This window comes from Callorhinchus milii, unplaced genomic scaffold (genome assembly GCF_018977255.1).
Source record: "Callorhinchus milii isolate IMCB2004 unplaced genomic scaffold, IMCB_Cmil_1.0 Scaffold3, whole genome shotgun sequence".
Taxonomy (NCBI): Eukaryota; Metazoa; Chordata; class Chondrichthyes; order Chimaeriformes; family Callorhinchidae; genus Callorhinchus; species Callorhinchus milii.
In genome coordinates, this window is record NW_024704744.1 from 25,152,700 (window position 1) to 25,176,232 (window position 23,533).

Sequence of the window (23,533 nt, forward strand, 5' to 3'; positions counted from 1 at the left end):
AATATTCTTTATCTCATCTGCTCATTCAAGTGCATACACTAATTCTGCAGTTGAATGTGAGGTCCAACCTATTCGCCTCGCCCCCTCTCTTCCTATTTTCAGGTCTCTACTTAAGACCTGTCTTTTCGACCGCGCCTTTGGTCACCTTCCTCCCCCTCCCCCTGGCTCAGCCCCGGAATCCATTACTGTGAAGCGCTCTGAGACGCCATCTGGCGTGGAGGGCGATATAAATCCAAGTTGTTATTGTTGTATGAGACTTATTGTTTTTATTGTGCATGTCCCAATGTGAAGTTGGGCCTGTTGACATTATAGATAATTGAATAGGATTGCCATAATTTCAAATTTTTCTTTAAGTAATTTTCCATGTACATATCAACGTGTTTTTTAAAACTTTAACTAGTTATCTTGCGGAAAAATACAACATTAATTTTCAAGCTTGCTTTCTGTAAGTTTCTTTTAGTTTCAAATTTTATTTTCCAATTACTTTATTGACTAATAAGAAGATTTATTCAGAGAAATTTGTTGGTGCATAAGATACTATCTAACTTTCTAAGGTTTAATAAATAACTTAAATTTTACAAATCCCCGAAGTTCACCTTTATTTGCAGATACAAGGTATATGTATTTGTGGAGTCCTGTAGCTCAGTGGTTAGAGTACTCACTTTGCAAGCGAGAAACCTGAGTTCAATTCCAGGCAGAGGCGAAACCTTGGGCAAGTTTCCTTACTCCACACGTCTAATAATAATCCCTCCAAAATAAACAAAACAATAATAAAGTTGGATCATTTAACTACTGACTGATTTGTGGGAACTCTGTGCGGCAATTGGCCTGCGCATTTCACCACAAATAGCATCAATATCCTTTATCAGTATAAAGATCGCTGAAGCTTTGGGACGTTTGAACGATGATTAAAGTCGACTATACAAATGCAAGGATTATTATTATTTTATTATATTTTGTCTTTCACAAAATTTCATTTTATTAAGGTTAGGAAGAAGCGCTGTTTCTGCCTATAGAATTTTCTAGTAAAGTTATTTAGCATGTTATTTCCTAATAAATGTTGAGTAATGATGGTAGTCATTAATCTTTTACATGACGGTTTCTTCATTCAATGGTAGAAAAATCACTGACTGTCAGTCCAGTGCCGCTTACTGGAATAAAAAATTGCCTGACCTAAAAATAACCACTCAACTTCATGGTATTTATTCAAAAATACAAATTCTGCAATACCATCATGCAACCTGAGTTCAGATGATTTATGAAGCACTTAAGCCTTCTTGCTGCAGTTTATGATGTCTCTCAAACCACTCAATTAGATTAATGCATTTTCTCATTCCATTGTTTTCTGTAGAACTAAATTAGTTGTCCTTTTTGCTTTAATTTGATAATAGATACATTAATTGAGTGTTTTATACCATAGTTATTTTCAGTATGGTATAAGACTTTCATTTAAAATAGACAAAAATAACTCTGTAATTGTTATGATTAATCCATTAGAAAATCTGATATGGTACAACTAATATTTTAGTAATTACACTGCATGTATATATTGGGTTTTTGATTATTTCTGGTCTATTGCGCAGGAATAAGGATACAAGTCGAGATGAATTTATCTTTTACTCAAAAAGATTAATGAGGCTGCTGATTGAGCATGCTCTCTCCTTCCTACCACTCAAGGCAAGTGTGCTTATTATCCCTTTCAGTGACTTCTAGATTTTACATTTTATTCTGATATCCTTGCATTCATTTGAAGATTACTTGTGTGAGATACAGTTAAACAGCAGCTTGGTAGCTTGTGCTTTGCAAGCACCTGTCTGTGCTATCCTTCAATCCTACAAGGTGTAAAACTTGGATTTAGAATGAATCAATCACAAGATTAGTTTGGATGAAGAAGGTTCTTTGTCCTATCCAATGTCACCCTTTCAGACCACCTATCCTGTTGTCCCCCATTACAGCATCAAGCTGCTTTTTAAATGAGTCCAGCGTCCTGATTTCATTCACCTTTTCTGGATGCCTGTTCCAGTCATTGATTACCATCTGAGTAGGTTATCTGTCCTGAAATTGCTCTTTACAGCTCTAAAACTACCCTTACATGTTATCTCTCTCTCTATACCGTAAATCAAGATATATTCAATCAAGAAAAAAATATAAACATACTGCTGATTGAATACAGACTTACCTAGAACGGTGCGAGTGTTTGGGGGGCTGCTACTTGATGGGGGTTCACAAGTTGTCCGGTCTATTTTTTTCTGGCAGTCTTAATAGCAACGAAATGGGGATTGTGAGCACATGGTACATTCCATTATTGTACCATATAATGGTAGGTGGCTACCAGTCATAACTGAATGTTAGTTTGTGTAGATTATGGAGACTGAGTGGAAGACAAAATTGGCATCACTATGTTGGGAAGAGTGAGACTATTAAGGAGAAAGGCAGAGAGAATAAGGTTTAAAAGGGGTCCTCTCTATGTTAACATTAGTCTAGATTTGTAGCATGAAGATGCAAAGCCCTTGTTAGTACAACTGTTTTTAATTGACTATCATCTGATTTTCAAAGTATTTATTTTTAAAACTGATTATTCATTTTCTTTATTTTTTACATAAATATTTGTAGCCTGTTACAGTGGAAACGCCTCAGGGAGAACTATATGAAGGAAAACGATTTGGTGGGAAAAGGGTGAGTTTGATACCGATTCTGATCAATTTGAACATTATTATGAAAAAAAATTGTAGACATGCAAAGCATCAATCCTACCTATAGTTATTGCTAATAATGAGTTAGTGATTGCCATTATATCAGTTCCATGGGGGGTTGCATTGTAGTTTTTCACTTGTTGTTGCTCATGTTTGTCACCAGTTCCATGATTTTATTCTTCTCCCACTCTGTAGAATGAGAGCCAGACTGAGACTCATGTCCTTTCCCACACCAAGCTCTGTGAGCCAATCACTCCAGTCCTCACTTGGCTTCACAGGCTCCCCAGAGGATTGAGTTCAAGATCCTTGTCCTCACTTTTGAAGTCCTCCACGGCCTTCCTCACTCTCCCTCTGCGACCTGCTAAAATCTTACCACCTTACCTGATCCTTCCACTCAGCAGGCACTGGCCTGCTCCATGACTCTCTGCCGCCTCATCAGCGGTCGAGTCATCAACCTCTCTGCCCTACCCTCTGGAACTCCATTTCGGGGTCGCGTCGCCTCGCCCCTCCTTGCCTCCTTCAAGACTTGTCTCAAAGCCTTCCTCTTTGATCGTGCCTTTGGTCATCTTCCCACCCCCAAACTCCTTGCTCCACACCCTTCTTGAATTCAACCTCCAGCTTGCGTGCAAACGCGTCACTGTCCAGTACATTGGGACGTCCTTTCAATGTGAAAAATGCTATATAAATGCAATTTGTTGTTGCTGTCTTAATAGAAATGTACTGTATAAGGTAAAAGAGTACATACTGAGTAATGAGCTTAACACTGTACAAAACACGGCATCAGTCATTGAATTCTCATTTCTATTTCACTATGGTGACAGGTTAATTTGTAGCTCATTTCTTTTGTGGAACCTTCATTAATAGAGAGATATGAAGCATTACATCATCTGAAATAAAGTATGGAAACTGGACAGCTCTGCATGGTCATATTTTGCTTTTTTTTATATTTTCCTTGAGGAAAAACTTTGCAGAAATATAATGAAATTCTCAGTTTGATGTAAACCATTATGTAACCTAGGGTTTTTCATGCATCCAGTATTAACCAAAAAGCTCCTTCAGTTTTTTTTGCTGTCAGGATGTTATGGATTTCTACTGCCGTTTGACAACATGAAGTTATACATGGAATTTTCTCATTAAAGTGAATTTTCATGTTGCTATAGTTCGCAACAAGAGGAATTTACTTCACCCCAAAAAACATAACAGTCATGGTGATGCTGGAATATTCAGACAGGTTTCTGTTTCAACTAAAGTAGGGAACACAAGACAGGTTATTTGTAATCCAAAATTGTAATTGGTCTATTGAGTCAAGCAGGAAAAGGTGGAGAAGTTTCTAATTATTTCTCTAAATCTAAAAAGGATATGGGAAGGAGTAAGGAATGGGTGAAGACCTGTCTTGAGTATAAGCACTAGCATGGACTGGTTGAGCTGAGTGACCTTTTCTGTGCTGTACATTCTTTGTAATCTTTGTAAATATTTTCTTCTACAGGGTGACCAAAAGTCATGATACGATGTCTTAAAGAAATTTGGATATATATTATTTTTAGATAGTAAAGGTAGACATCACGACTTTTGGTCACCCAGTAGTTCATTGAATGGCTAAAATTAATAATTCCAGCATTACATCCTTTTTTTATTGTCAACTACCATTTTAGTTTGACATAATAAGAGCACCATTTTGTGTTTATGTGTCATCCTTAAACGATTAGAAAAAAACATTTTATCTTAAAGCTGCATTCATTGATAGTGTTTGAAATGATTAGCATCTGCAATAATTTTATCACCATATTCGGGATTGAAATAAAGAACTATTTTGAACTCCTTAGATAACTGGAGTCTCTATTCTTCGCGCTGGTGAAACAATGGAGCAAGCACTGACAGCAGTGTGTAAGGATATCAGACTAGGGAAGATTCTCATTCAAACAAACCATGATACAGGAGAACCTGAGGTATGTATTAGCACACTAAACAGTATATTAGTCACATATTCTAAAGAGTATACTAGTTACTGTTAACTAACAACATCTAGGGCAGTGCAGCTTAATCAATATCAGCTCTATTGGTTAACTGTGCGACATAAACCAAGTCTTGACTTCAAAGCACTGATAAGCTTCCTGCTGTTTGCTGGTTTGGGCTACCCTACTTGTTAGCTGCTGCTGAGTGGGAAAGAATTTCAACACCTTTCCCCATGACAAGTCTACCTCGCTCATTCCCGTTGTTGAGCCAGACAGGCTGATCAATTAACAGTGCTCTGGAGCGCTCTCTGTCTCAGGTATTGGATTACATAATCCACAGAGAGTTGGCTCAACTCTTTCCCTTCATCCTCATGTACTAGTTGGGCCCAAATAACTTATTTCTGTGCTGTAACATTCTATGTAATTAAACAGGCAGTCTCTCAATAGAGATGGCCATCACAGTCATGATGGAGATGGTTCTACTCCCAAAGAATTCCTGCTTTCCTCTATTTAATACTCGGGGTGCCGTTGGTTATGCATGTCTCAGAAGGATGAAAATTACCTTGCATTTTTGTGACTAATATACTCTTGTCTTACTTCACCCAGCTCCATTATCTTCGGTTACCAAAGGATATCAGTGAGGATTATGTAATACTCATGGACAGTACAGTATCAACAGGAGCTGCTGCTATGATGGCAGTTCGAGTCCTTTTGGTGAGTAACCAGTTGCACAAAAAGAGTGTGGATTGCTGTCTGTATTAAGTATGATACATCACCTGTGGCAAAACAAATTGCAATATTTAGTGATAATGATTATGAGAAAGATCTCATTCTAACTAGCAAATTGTAGGTAGTTTATTTCTGTAAATTGTTTGAACCATTCTGCTTGATGACTGGACACATGAGAGACTGAATATACTACAAAGCATGTGAATCTTTTTTAAAATAAAGTGGCTTGTTTTCATTAATGGAAATGATTGGAAACTAATTATGTACATGTAATACTTTATATATAATGTAATAATCCTTGCATTTGATGTGGCGTCTTATCACGTCTTTGAGACCTCTTAAAGCGCCTTCACAGCTGTAAAATGACTGTATTTTGTGGGGGAAACGTAAGAGATAAAGCTATCATTTTGTAGGCTTTATTTACAATTATTTTTTTATTGCTATTTCAGGATCATGATGTACAAGAGGATAAAATCTTTCTGATCTCGCTGCTAATGGCTGAGATGGGTGTGCATTCTGTTGCTTATGCTTTTCCTAAGGTCAATATCATCACAACAGCAGTGGACAAGAAAGTAAATGATGAATTCCATATAATTCCAGGAATAGGTAAGGTATTCTTGAGCTTTTGTGATTATTGTTAGAAAGAAGCTAAATGGTATTAATTTTATTCACCTTTCCTTCAAAATATAAAAAATCGTGTGATGGCTCACTTAAAATTATTGCTGGACTGACTAGTCATTTTCTCTCTATTAAAACTGGGTTTACATTGAAGGCTAGAGCCTTGTTTTTTCTAATTTAATTGTTCTGATATTGGGGTCTAATTTGTAATATTTGTAAACTGGATTGAATGAAGTGGATAATGAATTTTATATGGGGGATTGTTGGCCATAACATCAGGAGAAATATCTCCTTTTGAAGAGTGCCATGAGCTCTTTAATGTCCACCTGAATGAGGATATGCGATCTCAGTTGAATGTCTTATCCGAAGAACAGCACCTCCATCAATGCAGAACGTTTCCCAGCATTGCATTGGAGTGTAAGCCAAAGTCTCAGCATAGGGCTTTGCAATGGGTATGATACAATATCCGTGTAAGGATTATTATGTAATGATTCAATCTGGACTCATAATTAGAAATATTACTTGTGCTGGTCAAAGAGAATGACATTAGCGAAATATTAGTGAAATAATGCTTGTGGTAATCATTGATCTTCAATGTAGTACCTGGGATGGAACACGTAACAAATTAGTGTAATTTCTAATGTGTATAGTTAGTATATGCCCCCTGTAGGGAAGTAGATCAAAACAAGATTTTTAAGTAAGTTAGCAAAGTAACTTAACTTTCAATTAACAAAGTAACCGTTAATTGAAAAAGAAGTGGAAACTTGCCCAGAATCTTTTTTTAAGAGGTGTATTTTAATCCTGACCTGTAACCCAGATATTGTTTGAGGGTTATAATAATAAATAATCACAACTAATAAATGTTGTATTTAATATGCAGGTAACTTTGGAGATCGATATTTTGGCACCGATGCACCGTCTGATTGGTATGAGAGTGACGAGGGAATGGACTGCTGAGTATCATTCTCATTACCTGAGGGACATGACAGCAATCTGGACAAAGCTATAAAGACTGCAGTTATCCCTGGATGTATTTTGACCATATGTTGAGGACAATATCAAAATGAGTTCTTGATCCAAATTTGGATCAATTCATATGTACTTTGGATTTTTCCAAATGTTACTGTTTGTTATAAATTCAGGCATTGAATGCTCCATAAAGGGAACTATGTATTTATTAAAGTAATATTCAGAATACCTGAACTATTTCCCAATTTCATCTGAATACAATGCCTAGGATTCGTTTTCTGTGCTATATACAGAACTGACCTCTTTGAGCAACTAAGTAGTTTGAAGCATAACTTGTTTAGTTTTAAAAATCTGGGAAAATCAAGATATTTCTGGAAGTTATTGTGTTTTATTTTCAAAATGAGAAGGCGAATACATTTATTTGTATCACTCAGGACTGATGAATGCCTAAAAAGTAATTTATTGGACCATCATGTCATAGCTGTTCATATATGGGACATTCAAATGACAAACCAAATGCCAATGATCTTAACCGTGGGTAATATTGTGATTTTACCCGATTCATCCTCAACGTTGATTATCCCAAACTGTATTAGCAATCTTCAATCGAACAAAACTCCACCTTCATTTCACCTTATTTCAGGTACCTCTCAGGATCTATAGCGACTTCCCTCAACATTTCCCTTGGTAACCTCTAAATGATCTGACTTTATAGAAGTTCTGTATCACTGATCTGGAAAAAGGGATTTTGTTATTAAACTGTCCAAAGACACTTCTCATGCTGGGGAAAAAAAGTTTTCAAAGGGAAAATAAGGTTTTTAATTAGGCATGAGGATGATTCTGAATGCACTAATCAATTACACACAATTGTGTAGTTTCCCCCATCACTTGTCTTCTAATTGTATTACAGTGAACACTCAAAAGTACCTGCCATCATTGCTGAAAGTAACTTCATCTGAAATGTTCAGATTGCCATGTTGCAATCGTATATCAAGAATAGAAAGTATTTATTGGGAGATGCAAAGCGAAGCTATACTCACTTCCCATTGTGGAGTGTCGGACTAAATAAAATGAGTAGGTGAAACCCATTTTCTCTCTGGTGGTTACAGTGAAAAGCATAAATTAACTTTGACAGGTTAATATAAAGTTGTAGACAAATGTCATGGGACACTGCAATGATGCATAATACAGGACTCTTCAGAGGTTTAGTCCTTCAAAATTCTGCAGGATGTTAAGTTGTACAATATGTGTATGCAGCTTATGCTTAATAAATTGTGATTGAAATTTGTAGAGCCAGGCCTCTAATGTCTTGTTTTTTTAAAAAATAAAAATCTGTTATTTAAAAGAGATTTAATTCCTTTGTTGTCTCTGAAATAGGTTTGAGCCTGTCAAGATACAAGTGTGTTTAAAAATAAATGGGACCGCAAGTGCTGTGCACTATAATTTATTAATGTTTGATTGACTTTGTATACATTACAATTTGTTCATTGGAATTGCATCAATTTTATGCAAAACTGTGGTATTAAGAGTTTTGTGGTTCTTCGTTTCTCTGCTGCTATTTAAGTGAATATGGCAGCACTGAATTCTTTTATTTGGGATGTTAGTGTTAACAGTTGATTCTGTAGAATCCCCGAGAAGTATACTGTGTCACTTTTTTAATGTTTTAAGGACCAAGTCATTTAGTGTTCATGATGTGTACACGGCATCATCCTATTTTGTCTTCTCACACTATTCTTGCAGCTTTTATTCAGTTTGTATCAAATAGGGATACATTGCTACATACAGTACATTGAATTTAGTTTTATCTTCCAGTCAGAACATCTGCACAAACCTAGATGGATGAGCAAAGCAAAATATGATCTAAGGATAAACCGTGTTAAACTCAGGTGTTGAGCTTTAGAGCCAATCAGTAGTGAAGTCAAATTACTTCTGAAACGTCTCAATAGAATTATGCTTCTGCAATTAGGAAGAACAATGTAAAGATTAGATTAATTGTACAATTTCTTTCTATTTTGATGAAGTATGTACAAAAGTGGAAAATACAGTAATTGAAATGTATTGCATTAGTTTGACTTGAGGTTTCTGTACTTTTTCTATGAAAGTCGAGTACAAAACTATGTCGCACCCCAAAATTCTAAGATCATCTTCCCTTAGTAATATATACCTTTCTTTAAAAAAGCAGTGTTAAATTTGTTCCCACAATCATCTTAAAGTTTTGTAGTTAGTTGTATTGTTTTGTTCCTGTTCACAACACTTGCACAGGTAGATCCTAGTTTGAACACATTGTCGACAACAACAACTTGCATTTATATACGCCCCTTCATGCGGGGTAGCAATTTGGAGCACTTAAGAATGTCAGAGTTTAATACCGAACCTGGGAGAGGGGGGGAGGTGACCGTAGGCACGGTTGAAGAGAAAGGTCTTCGGGTGTGATTTGAAGGTGGTTAAGGAGGGGGCAAGGTAGAGGGATTGAGGCAGAGAGTTCAGTAGTTTGAGGGCCCAGTGGCTAAAGGCACGGCTGCTGATGGTGGAGCCAAGGGGATGAGGGACACGCAAGAGGCCGGAGGCAGTGGCTGGTTTAGTGGGGTGTAAGCAGGTAAGAGAGGTAGAGAGTTCCAGGGTGTGAATTGATTTGTACGTAAGTGAAGATTTTTAAGTCAATTTGTTCTGCAATAGTGAGCAAGTGGAGCTTGGCAAGGATGAGTGATGGGGGTGCAGAGTTTTGTGTAGGTCAGGATATGGCGGAATTTTGAATTAGCTGAATTTTATGAATTGTGCAGTGGTGAAGCGGTCATTGGAATGATCGAGGCAGGGGGTGACAAATACGTAGATAAGCTTTTAATCTGCGTTGGGTGTGAGGTAAGGTCAGAGATGGGAAATATGATGGAAGTGAAGGAAAGTGACCTAGTTTTTACCCCACATCCAGCGACCGGATGTGGGGTAGGAAGCACAGCTTAGTGATTGAACCTGACAAGTGTACACATATTCAGTGTCTAAGAGATAGGCTAGGGACATTAAGGAGGTCGGAGCCACTGGTGAAAAGACATTGATGGGAGTTGAGGAGTATAGCTTCCATCTTGTCAACATTCAGCTGCAGAAAGTTGACACACATCCAGACCTTGATGTCTGACAAGCAAGAGGCTAAAATAAAAGCTCTACTTTTGCTTCACTATTATAAGCAATTTCAAATAGTTTTTGTGCTATAAACTCTGACGTTTAACAGAGATGAAATAAGGATATGAATCAGTCAAACGTCAAAACAGTTATAACAAAGTGTACAAGAACAAGTCTTGAAATATACAAATGACAGTTTGGTAACTGCATAAATAATTATTATAAGAGTTTGCTATGCAGATCACTTGTGCTATTTATCCAATAAATGTAATTACGATATAATTATTGTGTAATATTCAAGGATAATGTAATTGAAACAATAAAATTGGAGTGAGACTACATTAACTGTGTTATAATGTATAAAAGATACATAACTAGCCTACAGGTCTAATTCTCCTGAATATATAACATCTGAGGTTTTATAACTGTTTGACTTGACTATCACTTGCAGTGACAACAATGGAATAACGTTTGTGATGTTTTTAATGCATTGTTACTTTATACTAGCGTAAAGTGCCACTAGGTGTCAGCGCTCCCCTCCAGGGATATGGAATTATACTTTATATTCTCCCTTCATGCACTATCATTTTAAAAATCATAAGTTCTAAAATTCTAGGTCCAGAAATAGTTTTCTAACGATCGCACAATCGACACCAGCCCTTGGACGTCAAGCTGAGGACTTGTCTGCCTGTTCAGGTGGGTATTAAAGATCCCATGTCACTTTGAAGAGTGAAGGGAGTTTCTCCTGGACTCTGGTTAACACGCACTCCATGTGATTTTATGGCAATGCAAAATTGGCTGCTGTTTGCCTACAAATACAGTCACTACACTTTACAATATATTCTGTGAAGTGTGTTTTAGAGTTGAATATATGATGGGGGGGTGGGGGACACTGTTGGTGTGTATCAGATTGCGGGGGGGACAGCGTTGGTGTGCGGTGGGGGTCAGTGTTGGTGTGTGTGGTGGGGTCAGTGTTGGTGTGTGGGGGTGGGTCAGTGTTGGTGTGTGTGGGGGTGGTCAGTGTTGGTGTGTGGCGGTGCGCCAGTGTTGGTGTGCGGGGGGGTCAGTGTTGGTGTGTGTGGGGGGTCAGTGTTGGTGTGTGGGGGTGGGTCAGTGTTGGTGTGTGTGGGGGTGGTCAGTGTTGGTGTGTGGTGGGGCGTCAGTGTTGGTGTGTGGGGTGCGCCAGTGTTGGTGTGTGGGGGGGGCACTGTGTGTGTGGGAGGGGGGTCAGTATGTGGAGGGGGCGCCAGTGTTGGTGTGTGGGGGGGGCAGTGTGTGTGTGGGAGGGGGGGCAGTGTGTGTGTGGGAGGGGAGTCAGTGTGTGGGCGGGGCTTCAGTGTGTGGGGGTGGGTGATGGGGGGGGTCAGTGTGTGTGGTAGTGTGTGTAGGAGGGTCAACAACAAGATTTCATTTATAGAGCGCCTTTCATGTTGGGAGGACGTCCCAAGGCGCTGTACAGTTGGGTCAGGACCTGAGCATTGGGGGAAATGGTCAGGGTGAGGGGAGGGAAGGGAGGGAGGAGCGAGAGGGGTAGAGAGTCGAGAGGGGAGCTGAAGGCACCGTCAAAGAGAAAGGTCTTGAGACCGGGCTTGAAGGAGGAAAGGGAGGAGGCGGCAAAGGCACTGGGGGATAGAGTTCCAGAGCCTCGGGGCTGAGAGGCTGAAGGCCCGCCACCGATGGTAGGGCGGTTGGGGCGGGGGATGTGGAGCTGACTAGAGCCAGAGGAATGGAGGGTACGGGCAGGTACATGGGGGGGATAGTAGGTCAGAGAGGTAGGAGGGAGCAAGGCCGTGAATGGCCTTGTAGGTGAGGATGAGGATCTTGAATTCGATCCTCTGGGGGATGGGGAGCCAGTGGAGGCGAGCGAGGGTGGGAGTGATGTGGTCGCGAAGCCTGGTGCGGGACAGTACACGACCTGCAGAGTTCTGAATGACCTGCAGCTTGTGGAGGGAGGTGGCGGGAAGGCCGGCGAGGAGAGAGTTCCCATAGTCCAGCCTTGAGGTGACAAAGGCGTGAACCAGAGTTTCAGCAGCGTGAGGGGTGAGGTAGTGCCGTAGTCTGGAGATGTTTCGGAGGTGATGGAAGGCGGTGCCAGTTGTGGAGCGGATGTGAGGGAGAAAGGACAGCTCAGGGTCGAACAGAACGCCGAGGCTCCTGATGGCGTTGAGAGGTGGAGAGTGCAGCCTTGGATGCTGATGCTGTCAGCGCCTGAGGTGCGGAGGCGCTGACGTGAGCCAATCAGGAGGGCCTCGGTTTTACGCACGTTGAGCTGAGGAAAGTTGTCTCTCGTCCAGGACTCGATGTCGGACAGGCAGAGTTGGGTGTCATCCGCATACATGTGGAAGTTAACCCCATGTCTGTGGATGATGTCACCAAAGGGGGAAGCATATAGAGGGTGAAGAAGAGGGGACCGAGGACAGAGTCCTGAGGGACACCGCACGAGACAGTGCGGGGGCTGGAGGAAAAGCCGTTTGTGGAAACAAAATGAAGACGGTGGGAGAGGTACGACCTAAACCACTCAAGGACAGGGCCTTGAAGGTTGAGGCGGGAGGACAAGCGGTGGAGGAGGACGACTCTTTCGAGGACCTTGGACAGGAAGGGGAGGTTGGAGATGGGCCGGTAGCTTGATAGCTGCGATGCATCAAGGGAGGGTTTTTTCAAGGTGGGAGTGATGGTGGCAGTTTTTAGGGGAATGGGGACAGAGCCAGAGGAGAGGGACAGGTCGATGATGTCTGTGATATGTGGGGCAAGGAGGTGGAGCTGGGAGATAAGGAGTGGAGTGGGGATGGGGTCAAGGGAGCAGGTGGTGGGTTTCAGGGACAGGATGAGTTTGGTGACAGAGGGTGGGGAAACAGGTTTGAATGTGTGTAGGGGAGGATGGGTAGGAGTCGGAGTGTGGGAGGGAAGGGGTGGGTGGACGTTGGAGGGGCAGTGACCGCGGAGCGGATTCCCTTGATTTTGGATTCAAGGAAATCCAGCATCTCCTCGCAGTGAAGGTTGGAGGAGATGACCTGCGCGGGGTGGCGGTGGGGACGGAGGAGTCGGGATGTGGTAGAAAACAGTAGCCTGGGGTTGTTCTTCGCCTCCAGGATTATCCTGAGTAGAAGGACAACTTGGCCGAGGCTAGAGTGGAGTGGCAGATTGGTGGGGGGGGGGTCAGTGTGTGTGGTGGGTGTGTGTGGGGGAGCTGGGGGGGTCAGTGTGTGGGGGAGGGCTGGGGGCGGGTCAGTATGTGTGGGGAGGGTCAGTGTGTGTGGTGGTGTGTGTGGAGGGGGGGGCCTGGGGGGGCAGTGTGTGTGGTATGTGTGTGGGGGGGGGGCCTGGGGGGGGCAGTGTGTGTGGTGGTGTGTGTGTGGAGGTGTCAGTGTGTGGGGGGTGCTGGAGGGGGTCAGTATGTGTGTGGGGGTGATGGGGGCGGTGTGTGGGGGGGTTGAAGGGGGGGTTCAGTGTGTGTGGGGGTCTGCGTGTGTGTGTGGGGGGGGGCGGTCAGTGTTTGTGTGGGGGTTAGTGTGTGTTTGTGTGTGGGGGGGTTCAGTGTGTGGGATGGGGGCAGTGTGTGGGGGGGTCAGTGTGTGGTGGGGGTCTGTGTGTGTGTGGGCGGGACAGTGTGTGTGTGGGGGGGTCAGTGTGTGTGTGTGGGGGTCAGTGTGTGTGTGTGTGGGGGTCAGTGTGTGTGTGGGGGGGTCAGTGTGTGTGTGTGTGTGGGGGGTCAGTGTGTGTGTGGGGGGGTCAGTGTGTGATATACTGTAAACTGCAGTGATCGTGTTTGGGTGAGGGAGAAGCAATTTAACTCTTATTTCAGCAGACATGCAAACCACTATAAGAATATAAGCAACTGCAGGATGGAAAGAGACTATATCCATATGTGGTACTTTTCAGTTATCACATCACATGGTCCCCACCCCATTCACTGTTAGAAATCTATTCAATTTCCTTTTGAAACTCCTCCCACTACTGGGGATTGTTTTGTGAACGTTGCTGAGCTGTGTGTAGAAAGTATCTGCATCTCTTTTCCCATCTCGATTTCCAATTGAGTTTTGGACTACAATACAACATGTTATGACTATTGAATAAAATTTTGGAGATTAGCCTTCAGCACATTCAAATTCCTATTCCTTGGTATTCAGTGTACATCTGGAATGTATTTTGTTTTTCTTTTAAAGGAGGTTTTGCTGGCATCCGTGCTGAGTTTACTACACAAGCGCTTTATTTAGTAATATTTTATATGTAGTTTAGTGGCCACTTTCAGCGAGGAAGGTGACTAGCATGGTTGTTATGGATGTTTTGGTCTGAGGGTTTGTTCTCCCATTAGCTGCACATTGTTCTTACTCTAACCCTGTAGCTCAGTGGTTAGAGCATTCGTCTCGCAAATGAGATACCTGGGTTCGATTCCCGGCAGGGCGAAACGATGGGTAACTGTCAATACTCCACACGCCTCTGTTTACCTAGCAGTAAGCAGTAACCGGTTGTTAGTCGATTGGCGCATGTGAGTATGGATTTATTCATATGTTGTTATTCACCAAGAACTGATGGCTTGTATGGTAAACGATAGAGGGAAGCAGTTCCAAAGGGTGCGGACATAGTTGCTAAACACTTGGGCAACAATGGTGAGTAAACAGCAGGCCTAAGGTTGCTGAGCAGAAGGGGAGCAATAATAATAATAATCCATGCATTTGATTTAGAGCCTTATCATGTCGTTGAGACGTCTCAAAGCACTTCAAAGAATATGCTGTAAAGTGAATTGACTGTACATTTTGTGGGCAAAATATTTTGTGGGTAGGAGAAGATCAGAAATAGGGAGGAACTAGCTTTAATGTCTTATCCAAAGGAAGGTATGTCTAGCAATACAGAACACCAGGCATTGCTTTAGAGTCAGCATATATTATATGTTCCAAGTCCTGTCGTAGGGCTTGAACTCACAACCTTCTGATTCAGAGTTACCAACTGAGACAGGCTGACTCACAGATGTGAACTGTAGTGAAAGCATCAAGGTCATGAGTATTGTAACAAGGAGAGGGTATTTACACGGGAAATGGAACATGTATTGTTAGGATGAGAGAAAACAGTATGACACAAACAGAGAACTATGAAATACTCCTGTAAACTATATTCAAGTGATAATAACTAAATAAGGTGATAGATAGCAGACAGAATAAAGATCTTGGACAGACCCATTGTCGTAATAATTACAGGCTGTAGATCATCGATCCATCTATTCAACCCATCAAATTTCCCACCAGATTCCTTTGATGTATCTAATAACCCTGATTGCTTTTACTTGAAAGGAATTTGCCCAGTTCCTACTTTCTTGTTCTACCACTGGTGCTGGTAGTTTGTTCCACCTTTCAGAAGAAGGATATCTCTTGCATTCCTCTTTTGATTTGGTAGCCTTATTTTGAAGGTATGACCCTTTGGTCTTCAATTTTCTTGAGACATATCTCGATCTAAATTTTTCAAACCATTCATGATCTTAAATATCTCTGTCATGATTCTCCCCCAATCCGCACCGTCAAAGTGAAGAGTTCTTTCTGTTCGGTCATTTGTTTGGAAGAAGATAGTTTAAAATAATTTGGATAAAAAATATTTCTTAATTCTTGCAGGAATACAAAAATGATTAAAAGCTGACTGAAATACGAGTTATTACAAGAGAAGGATATTTACTCGGGAGTAAGTTTAGTCAATTGTTTTTAAAAATCATGAATTAGGTAAGCAAGATGTTTCCCTCCAGGGAGAGAGTGCGCATTCAATTCCAATTCTTTGACATTTCCATGTGTAGATGGGATGCACTGAACTCTGGTTTGTATATGCTTAAACATAGTTTCCAACAACAACAACAACAAGATTGGATTTATAGAGCGCCTTTCACGTCGGTTGGACAGTTGGGTCGGGACCCGAGCAGGGGGGAAATGGTCAGGGTGAGCGGAGGGAAGGGAGGGAGCGAGGAGGGGTAGAGAGTCGAGAGGGGAGCTGAAGGCACGGTCAAAGAGAAAGGTTTTGAGACCGGCCTTGAAGGAGGAAAGGGAGGAAGCAAGGCGAAGGCACTGGGGGATAGAGTTCCAGAGCCTCGGGGCTGAGAGGCTGAAGGCGCGGCCACCGCTGGTAGGGCGGTTGGGGCGGGGGATGTGGAGCAGACCGGAGCCAGAGGAACGGAGGGTACGGGCAGGTAGGTAGGGGATAGTAGGTCGGAGAGGTAGGAGGGAGCGAGGCCATGAATGGCCTTGTAGGTGAGGATGAGGATCTTGAATTCGATCCTTTGGGGGATGGGGAGCCAGTGGAGGCGAGCGAGGGTGGGAGTGATGTGGTCCCGAAGCCTGGTGCGGGACAGTACACGAGCTGCAGAGTTCTGAATGACCTGCAGCTTGTGGAGGGAGGTGCCAGGAAGGCCGGCGAGGAGAGAGTTCCCATAGTCCAGCCTTGAGGTGATAAAGGCGTGATAAAGTCCACACATGTAGACACCTGGCTGACCAAAAAAAAAGGATGGTACATTAGGTTGAGAACAGGACAATGAACCATGTCAGGAACAGCTTGATGCTGTAATGGAAAAAGGGGTAGGATTTGTTCTGTAACTCTCTTGTGAATTTGTGACTATGGATGGTAAGAAAAGAGCATTGCTGACATAGTAAGAATTTCTAAAAACTCACTTGCTGTTGTGTGGAGTTTTCCAATCTCTGGTGAATGGTAACGGACTCTCATATTGTTGAGTATTATAGAAAACGTTATATGTTATAAACTGTCAAATAACTTTACCTGCTGTATCTTAAAGTAACCAAAGAGCAAATTCATTTAGTTTACCATTAATAGCTTATCATATTAAGTATTGGATTCAAGTTGGAGAATGTGAAAGTTTTACAATTCAGCATTAATATTTAAACTGGAGGATGACAGTAATGCTGCTTTCTTCTCTAGATGATGTACAATGATGACTTTTTTGACTTTGTCAGTAATGCACTTTTTTAATAACCATATTCATCTGTAACTTGTGACAGTAATTAATGCTGACCAGGGTCTGTTCCCTACCACTTGACATTCCTTACACCTCCAGTAAGTAAAATATTTCTACTACCGGTTGCAGGATCCACTTTTCCCGGTTCCCTGGTATGAATTTTCTTTCTGCTTACATGTCAGTCATTATAGCTCAGTGGTTAGAGCACTCGCTTTGCAAGCGAGAGTCCTGAGTTCAATTCCAGGCAGGGCGAAACCTTGGGCAAGTTTCCTTACTCCACACAGAGCCTAATAATAATCCCTCCAAAACCAAAAACAATAATAAATTGGTCATTTTCAATCTACGACTGTTTGTGGGACATTGCTGTGCGCAATTGGCTGCCGCGTTCGCCCACAAATATACAGTCAATTCACTCTACAGTGTGTTCTGTGAAGCGCTTTGGGACATCCTCCCGACGTGAAAAGCGCTATATCAAATGCAAGGATTATTATTATTAGTATTATTATCGTACATCACCTGGAGAACAAAGGAGCATTACTGATGGGCAGAGGGGCCCTTGATTTAACATTGCAACCAAAGGACGGCACTTCAACAATTCAGTACATTTCCAGAACTGTACTGAAGTATCATCTTAGATTAATTGAGTTTGAAGACCTGATGTGTGGCTTGAACCCATGACCTTCTGACGTGGAGGCGAGAGTGCTAACAACAGGGCCAACCTGACTCACAGTGGCAGAGTTTGACCCCGGGGGCTTTGGAAAACGGAGAGGAATCATCAGGTGCAATTTGAGGATGGAAAAGAGGCGAGGCAGAGGGATTGAGACAGGGAGTTCCAAAGGTTCTGGGCCTAGTGGCTGGAAGCACAGCTGCTGATGATAGAGTAGAGGGTCGAGGGTCACACAAAAGACCCAAACTGGCATGAAGTGATTTGCAGGAGAGGGTGAGGATTTCGAAAACGATCCTTTCTACAACAGGAGCCAATGGACATGCCCAGCATTCCTGTGATGATGGGGTTGCGGAGTTTGGTACGGGTGGTGGGGTCCTGAATCCGTTGGATTTTGTGAATGGAGGAGCTGGGAAAACAGGTGTGCACTGAGGATGAGATAGTGGGAGGGTGCGTCGCAGAGTTGGAGAAAAGCAGATCCAGATGAACTCTTTAAAGGAAAGGATATTTTACTGAACAGTTATCTAATTAATGGTGCTCCAAAGGGACATATCTGGCACATATCTGTGTCTGTCACCACTTCATTCTTCAAAATGTCTCGCTGATACAACCTGGAAGCACACCTTTGCGTAAAGCTCTGCCTGATGTGACAGCATGAATGGAGACCATGGACCACATGGCGCATAGTATCTGTCAGCTCTGAAGTGTAAACACAAGAACCAGATTGACTGAAATCTCAAAGAGACAAACATATTTATCCGTTTAAGTTGCTTATTTTACATGATGTATCAGTAGACATGTTTTCCCTACTAAGTTATCCGGACACAAATAATGCAAGAGGGGCCCTGGAAATAATGAAACTTGCCACATACAACAGCAGATTGCATTTATATAGTGCCTTTCATGTCGGGAGGACATCCCAACAACTCACTAAGTAATCATGAATCAGTCACAATAGGTAATTGATCAACTTTTAAATGTTTTGGGGGCAGAAATCATTTATGCAAAAGGTTCTCATTCACATTTTTTTATATGGACGCAGTAATTAATGAATTGTGATTTTGTGACTTGCAAAAATGAAAATTCAAAATCTCCTGTAATTTTTTCCACTTGCACATCTTTGAGAAATGCTAATATCTTTGACACAAACCAAAACATATTGACTGATAATTGCAGTGCTAACCATATGGGATACAAATATCTGCAAATGGGACTCATCTTTCCCAGAATTTGAAAATCAGTGTAAAAATGCATCGATTGATATTTTGTACAGCAGTTTGTTGTGTGATTCCTTGTCACAGACAGTAATATATTGATAATGTTGATTACATGTTATTGTATTTTTATTCAGGTTTTTCTTTTACATACCATGAATGACAAGCGTTAGATATACAATTGCACAACCCTCAGGTTCAAAACAGCTGAATGTGTGCTATTCATCTATCATTGATTAAACAAGAGTGAATTAAATCGCCTTTTGTAGGAGTTTGGCCAGTTGATATCAGGGTTGAGAACCTTTTGCAGAAATCCTGTGTTTGAAAGTTATATGTTAGATAAGAAAACTGGAGGAAAATTTGTATTTAGCGTTTATTATACAAAACACCTGTTCATCTTTCCCAGAAATGACCTTGTCTCGTAATCTTCCTGTGGAAATGAAGGCTGGGAAGTCCGTAAGATATTTCCTCACGTGTAGTATTGTTAAGAGGACGTCTCAAACTGCTTCACAGGAGGTGCTGTAAAGTATAGTGATTGAATTTTGTCGGCAAACCTGGCACACAGTAACGTCCCACAAACAGCCGTGAAGTTAATGACCAATTTTGTCTAAAGGGATTGTTGCTCAGGTGACTGATCAACATCTCTATAGCTTTCCATTTCCAGCCCAAATCAGAGAGCTGTGTGCCAAAAGTATTGGTCCAGATTGATATGAAGAAGCCTGTTTTGATATTGCCGCAACCTGCTGGATTTTCAATAGACGTATTCTTCCAGTGAAGCAATCATTCGTGGAGTCCTGAAATCCTTCCTTTTTTTCAACTTTTTTTTTAATGTCAGGTCGAAAAGGTTTATTTTCTGGCGTCACAATAACTTTCATCACTTTCATAATAGCTTTCATGTAGGAAAACATCTTAAAGTGCTTCACATAGGTTGAATTCGAGCCTGAGTTGTAGAGAGGAGGGAAGTGACTTAAGGGGCAGTCAAAGAGGTGGATTTGTAAAGTGGAGAGTGAGGGTTTGGGGGAGGGTAACATTGGGAAAATATTCCAGAGAGCAAGACAGAGTGCTGAAAAGGTAGGTAGATCGAGGGGCCAGGGATGTGAAACAGACATGAAAAATCAGAATAGAGGGACTGGGTGAGGGAGACGGACCACAGGAGATGAGAGTTAGGGGAGGACAAAGGCACGGGGGCATTTGGAAGTTTGAAGGAAATCTTATTTTAATCGACTCGGAAATAGGTGGCAGGTGGAGCCTGTGTATGGGGTTTATAAGCTTGTGGAGTCTGGGAAAAAGAAAAGAGATGAGCTGCTGATTTCCCGATGATTTGGAGCTTGTAGTCTGTTTGAGCTGGGAAGGTCAATGAGGAAGGTCATTAGCAAAAAAAAAACTCGCTCTCACTGAAACCTGGATCACTCCAGGTGACACCTTCCCCCGATAGTGGCCATACCACCCGGCTACACCTTCCATCATACTCCATGTCCTAACCGCCGTGGCTCTCATCTCCCAGTCCTCGCTCGGCCTATCCCCTTACTCCTCTGGAACCTTCCCCTCCTTTGATGCCCCTTACCCTTTATCACCCCCCAAAGCGCTCCCCCACCTTCTTCCCCGACATTTCCACCCTCCTATCTTCCCTCTCCCTCTGCTCCAAACGCCGCCTCATCCTCGGTGACTTCAACTTGCACTTCACCCCCTCCTGCTCTACCTCTGCTGACTTCTCCTCCCTTATCTCCTCCCTCAACCTCTCCCTCCAAATCCACTCCACCACCTAAATCCGCGGAACCCCTCTCGACCTGATGATTACTCGGGGCCTCACCGCCTCAGACCTCACCATCATTGTCAAAGCGATCTCGGACCATCACTTCATCTCCTTTAACTCCTGAATCCCTCTCCCCACCACCATCCAACCTACCTCCATCCCTTACTGCCCCTGGAAAAAAATCCCCCCCTCTCTCTCGGCTGCGTTGGAGTCATCTGAACTCCTTCCCTTCTTGGCTTCCGCCCGCAATGACCTATCCTTGTCGGTCACTCTTCTCCACAGCTCTGTCTCCTCCACTCTTAATTCCCTTGCTCCCCTCACTTTCCAAACCGTCTCTAACCATGTAAGTCACCACGGTACACCAGCCACCTACGCTTCCTTAAAGCACAGAGGCGTGCCGCTCTGCCTCTGCCCATCCGTCTACTACCCCCTCCCTATCTCCCCATCATACCCTGGCCCCTACCCATCCCTCCCTCCACACCTTCAAACCTGTCCCCCATTCCTCTATCACCACCACTATAACCCGCATGAAACCGACCACCTGCTCCCTCGACCCCATCCCTACCCCTCTCCTTACCTCCCAGCTCCACCTCCTTGCCCCTCTACTCACATACATCATAAACCGCTTCCTGTCCACTGGTACTGTTCCCACCCCATTGAAAACAGCCGTCATCACTCCTATCCTTAAAAAACCCTCCCTGGACCCATATTGCTATCAAACTACCGCCCATCTCCAATCTCCCTTTCCTCTCCAAGGCCCTGGAATGAGTTGTTCTTGCTTCCCAGCTTCGCTCCTTCCTCTTCTGCCATTCCCTTCACGAACCCTCCAATCAGATTTCTGTGCCACCCACAGCACAGAAACAGCCCGGTCAAAGTGACAAATGATATTCTGTCCATCTGCGATCAAGACTCCGTCTGCCTCCTTGTCCTCCTTAGCCTCTATTGCCTTTGACACCGTCGACCACTCCACCTCCTCTCATCTCACTGAACCTTCACGGCTCTGGTTCAGATCGTACTTCTTTCTCTTCAACCATGCCTTCACCTCCCTTCTCGACTCTCTACTCCCTCCTCGCTCCCTCCCTTCCCTCCCCTCACCCTGACCATTTCACCCCTGCTCAGGTCCCGACCCAACTGTCCAGCGCCTTGGGACTTCCTCCCGACGTGAAAGGCACTCTATAAATGCAATCGTTGTATCTTCTTCTTGTTACACCGTCCACTTAATCTCCACAAACGGCTTCTCCTCTAGCCCCCGGTCCATCTCATGCGGCGTTCCTCAAAGCTCTGTCCTTGTTCCCTCCTCTTCAATATCTATGTGCTCCCTCTGGTGACATCATCCATAGACATGTGGTCAACTTCCACATGTTTGCGGTTGACACCCAACTCTACCTCTCTGCCTTCACCCTTGACTCCAGGACCACTTGTGAGACATCAAGTCCTGGATGAGAGCTAACTTTCATCAGTTGAGCGTCAATAAGACCGAGGCCCTCCTGATTGGCTCCTGTCCAAGCTTTCTCACCTCAGGCTCAATGGATGCTCAGCAATCCTTTCTACCCCGCATCCATGCCATGAACCGCTCTGCCTTCCCTCACTTCCGCAACATGACCCGACTCCGACACTGTCTCGCCCCGCAGGCCGCCGAAACCTTCATGCATGCTTTCATTACATCAAGGCTTGACCATGCAAACTCATTTTTTACCGGCCTCTCCAACTCCTCCCTACATAGGCTGCAGATCATCCAGAAATCTGCAGCCCGTGTCCTCTCCCTCTCCAGGCTCCGTGACCTTATCACCCCCATCCTCGCCCGACTCCACTGGCTTCCCATCACATAGAGGATACAGTTCAAGATCCTGGTCCTCACCTTCAAAGCTTTCCATGGCCTTGCTCCCCCCTACCTCCATGACCTCCTAACCTCCTGCTTGGTCCCTCCGCTCAGCGGGCTCTGGCCTGCTTCATATCCCCCGCCTTGCCCGCCCCACCATTGGCAGGCAGACCTTCTGCTACTCTGACCCATCCTCTGGAACTTCATCCTGCAATCCCTCCGCCGTGCCCACTCCCTTGCCTTCTTCGAGACCAATCTCAAGACCCTCCTCTTCAACCATGCTTTCGATCTCCCTGCTTCCCCCCCTGCCCTCCACCCTCCCCGATCCCGACGCCCAGCTCAGGTCCGAAACACTGACCATCCCAGCACCTTTCAGACGTCCTCCCAACGTGAAAGGCGCTTTACAAATGTAATTTTGTTGTTTTTTATCAAGAACCTGCTTTCACATCAAAAGTAAAGCTTACAAATTAAAATGTTAAACAATCCTTGCAAGTTATATTGTTCTTATTTATAGTCGTTATATAATATCTTTATTTGGCAAGCAAGTTTGCTAAAAAAAAAACATTGACATTATTAAGCACTCCCAAGATTAAAATAAACCCGTCTTGTTTGCAAAACGCATCACAAGATTGTGAATATTTCATAGGAATTTATATTGATCTCACAATTTTATCGTAAACATTTAAGTGTACTTTGCTACAAAGGGTTTTGTGTATTTTTCGCATGGGATCTTTGGGTCAGACTTTGCCTATTTAAGAGTTAGAGACTAGCAAATAATAGGTGTGTGAATTTGGCAGCTGCTTTTTTTAGTTGAGTCGAGATGAAATGATGGAGGGTTGATACAAAGTGTTGAAATCCATTACTCATCCTCCTTCAAACATAGCTCGTGTTGCTCTTTTGATCGAGATGTGTGACATTATCACTCCCAGATCTTATAGGAAAAGCTGTCATTATGAATCCATCTCCTGTCTGCTACTCTACAGTTGGAGCGGTTCTCATGATAGCTCACAGTGTTAATTAAACCACTGCTGTTCCGAGATCCTTTTCATATCCTTTCAATTACTA

The 23,533-nt window shown here is 43.0% G+C and overlaps 2 protein-coding genes across 2 annotated transcripts in view; both read left to right on the forward strand.

Moving 5' to 3' along the window:
• The window catches only part of mpv17 (mitochondrial inner membrane protein MPV17), a 52,859-nt gene that overhangs the window by 8,747 nt on the left and 20,579 nt on the right, over window positions 1–23,533 (forward strand). The window lies entirely within an intron of this gene.
• Window positions 1,507–8,308, forward strand: LOC121848508 (uridine-cytidine kinase-like 1; the record flags this gene model as incomplete). Its single annotated transcript, XM_042332709.1, has 6 exons — window positions 1,507–1,677; window positions 2,614–2,676; window positions 4,517–4,639; window positions 5,252–5,359; window positions 5,824–5,980; window positions 6,873–8,308. Coding segments are annotated over 6 exons (699 nt in total), but the record flags the coding sequence as incomplete, so codon positions are not given.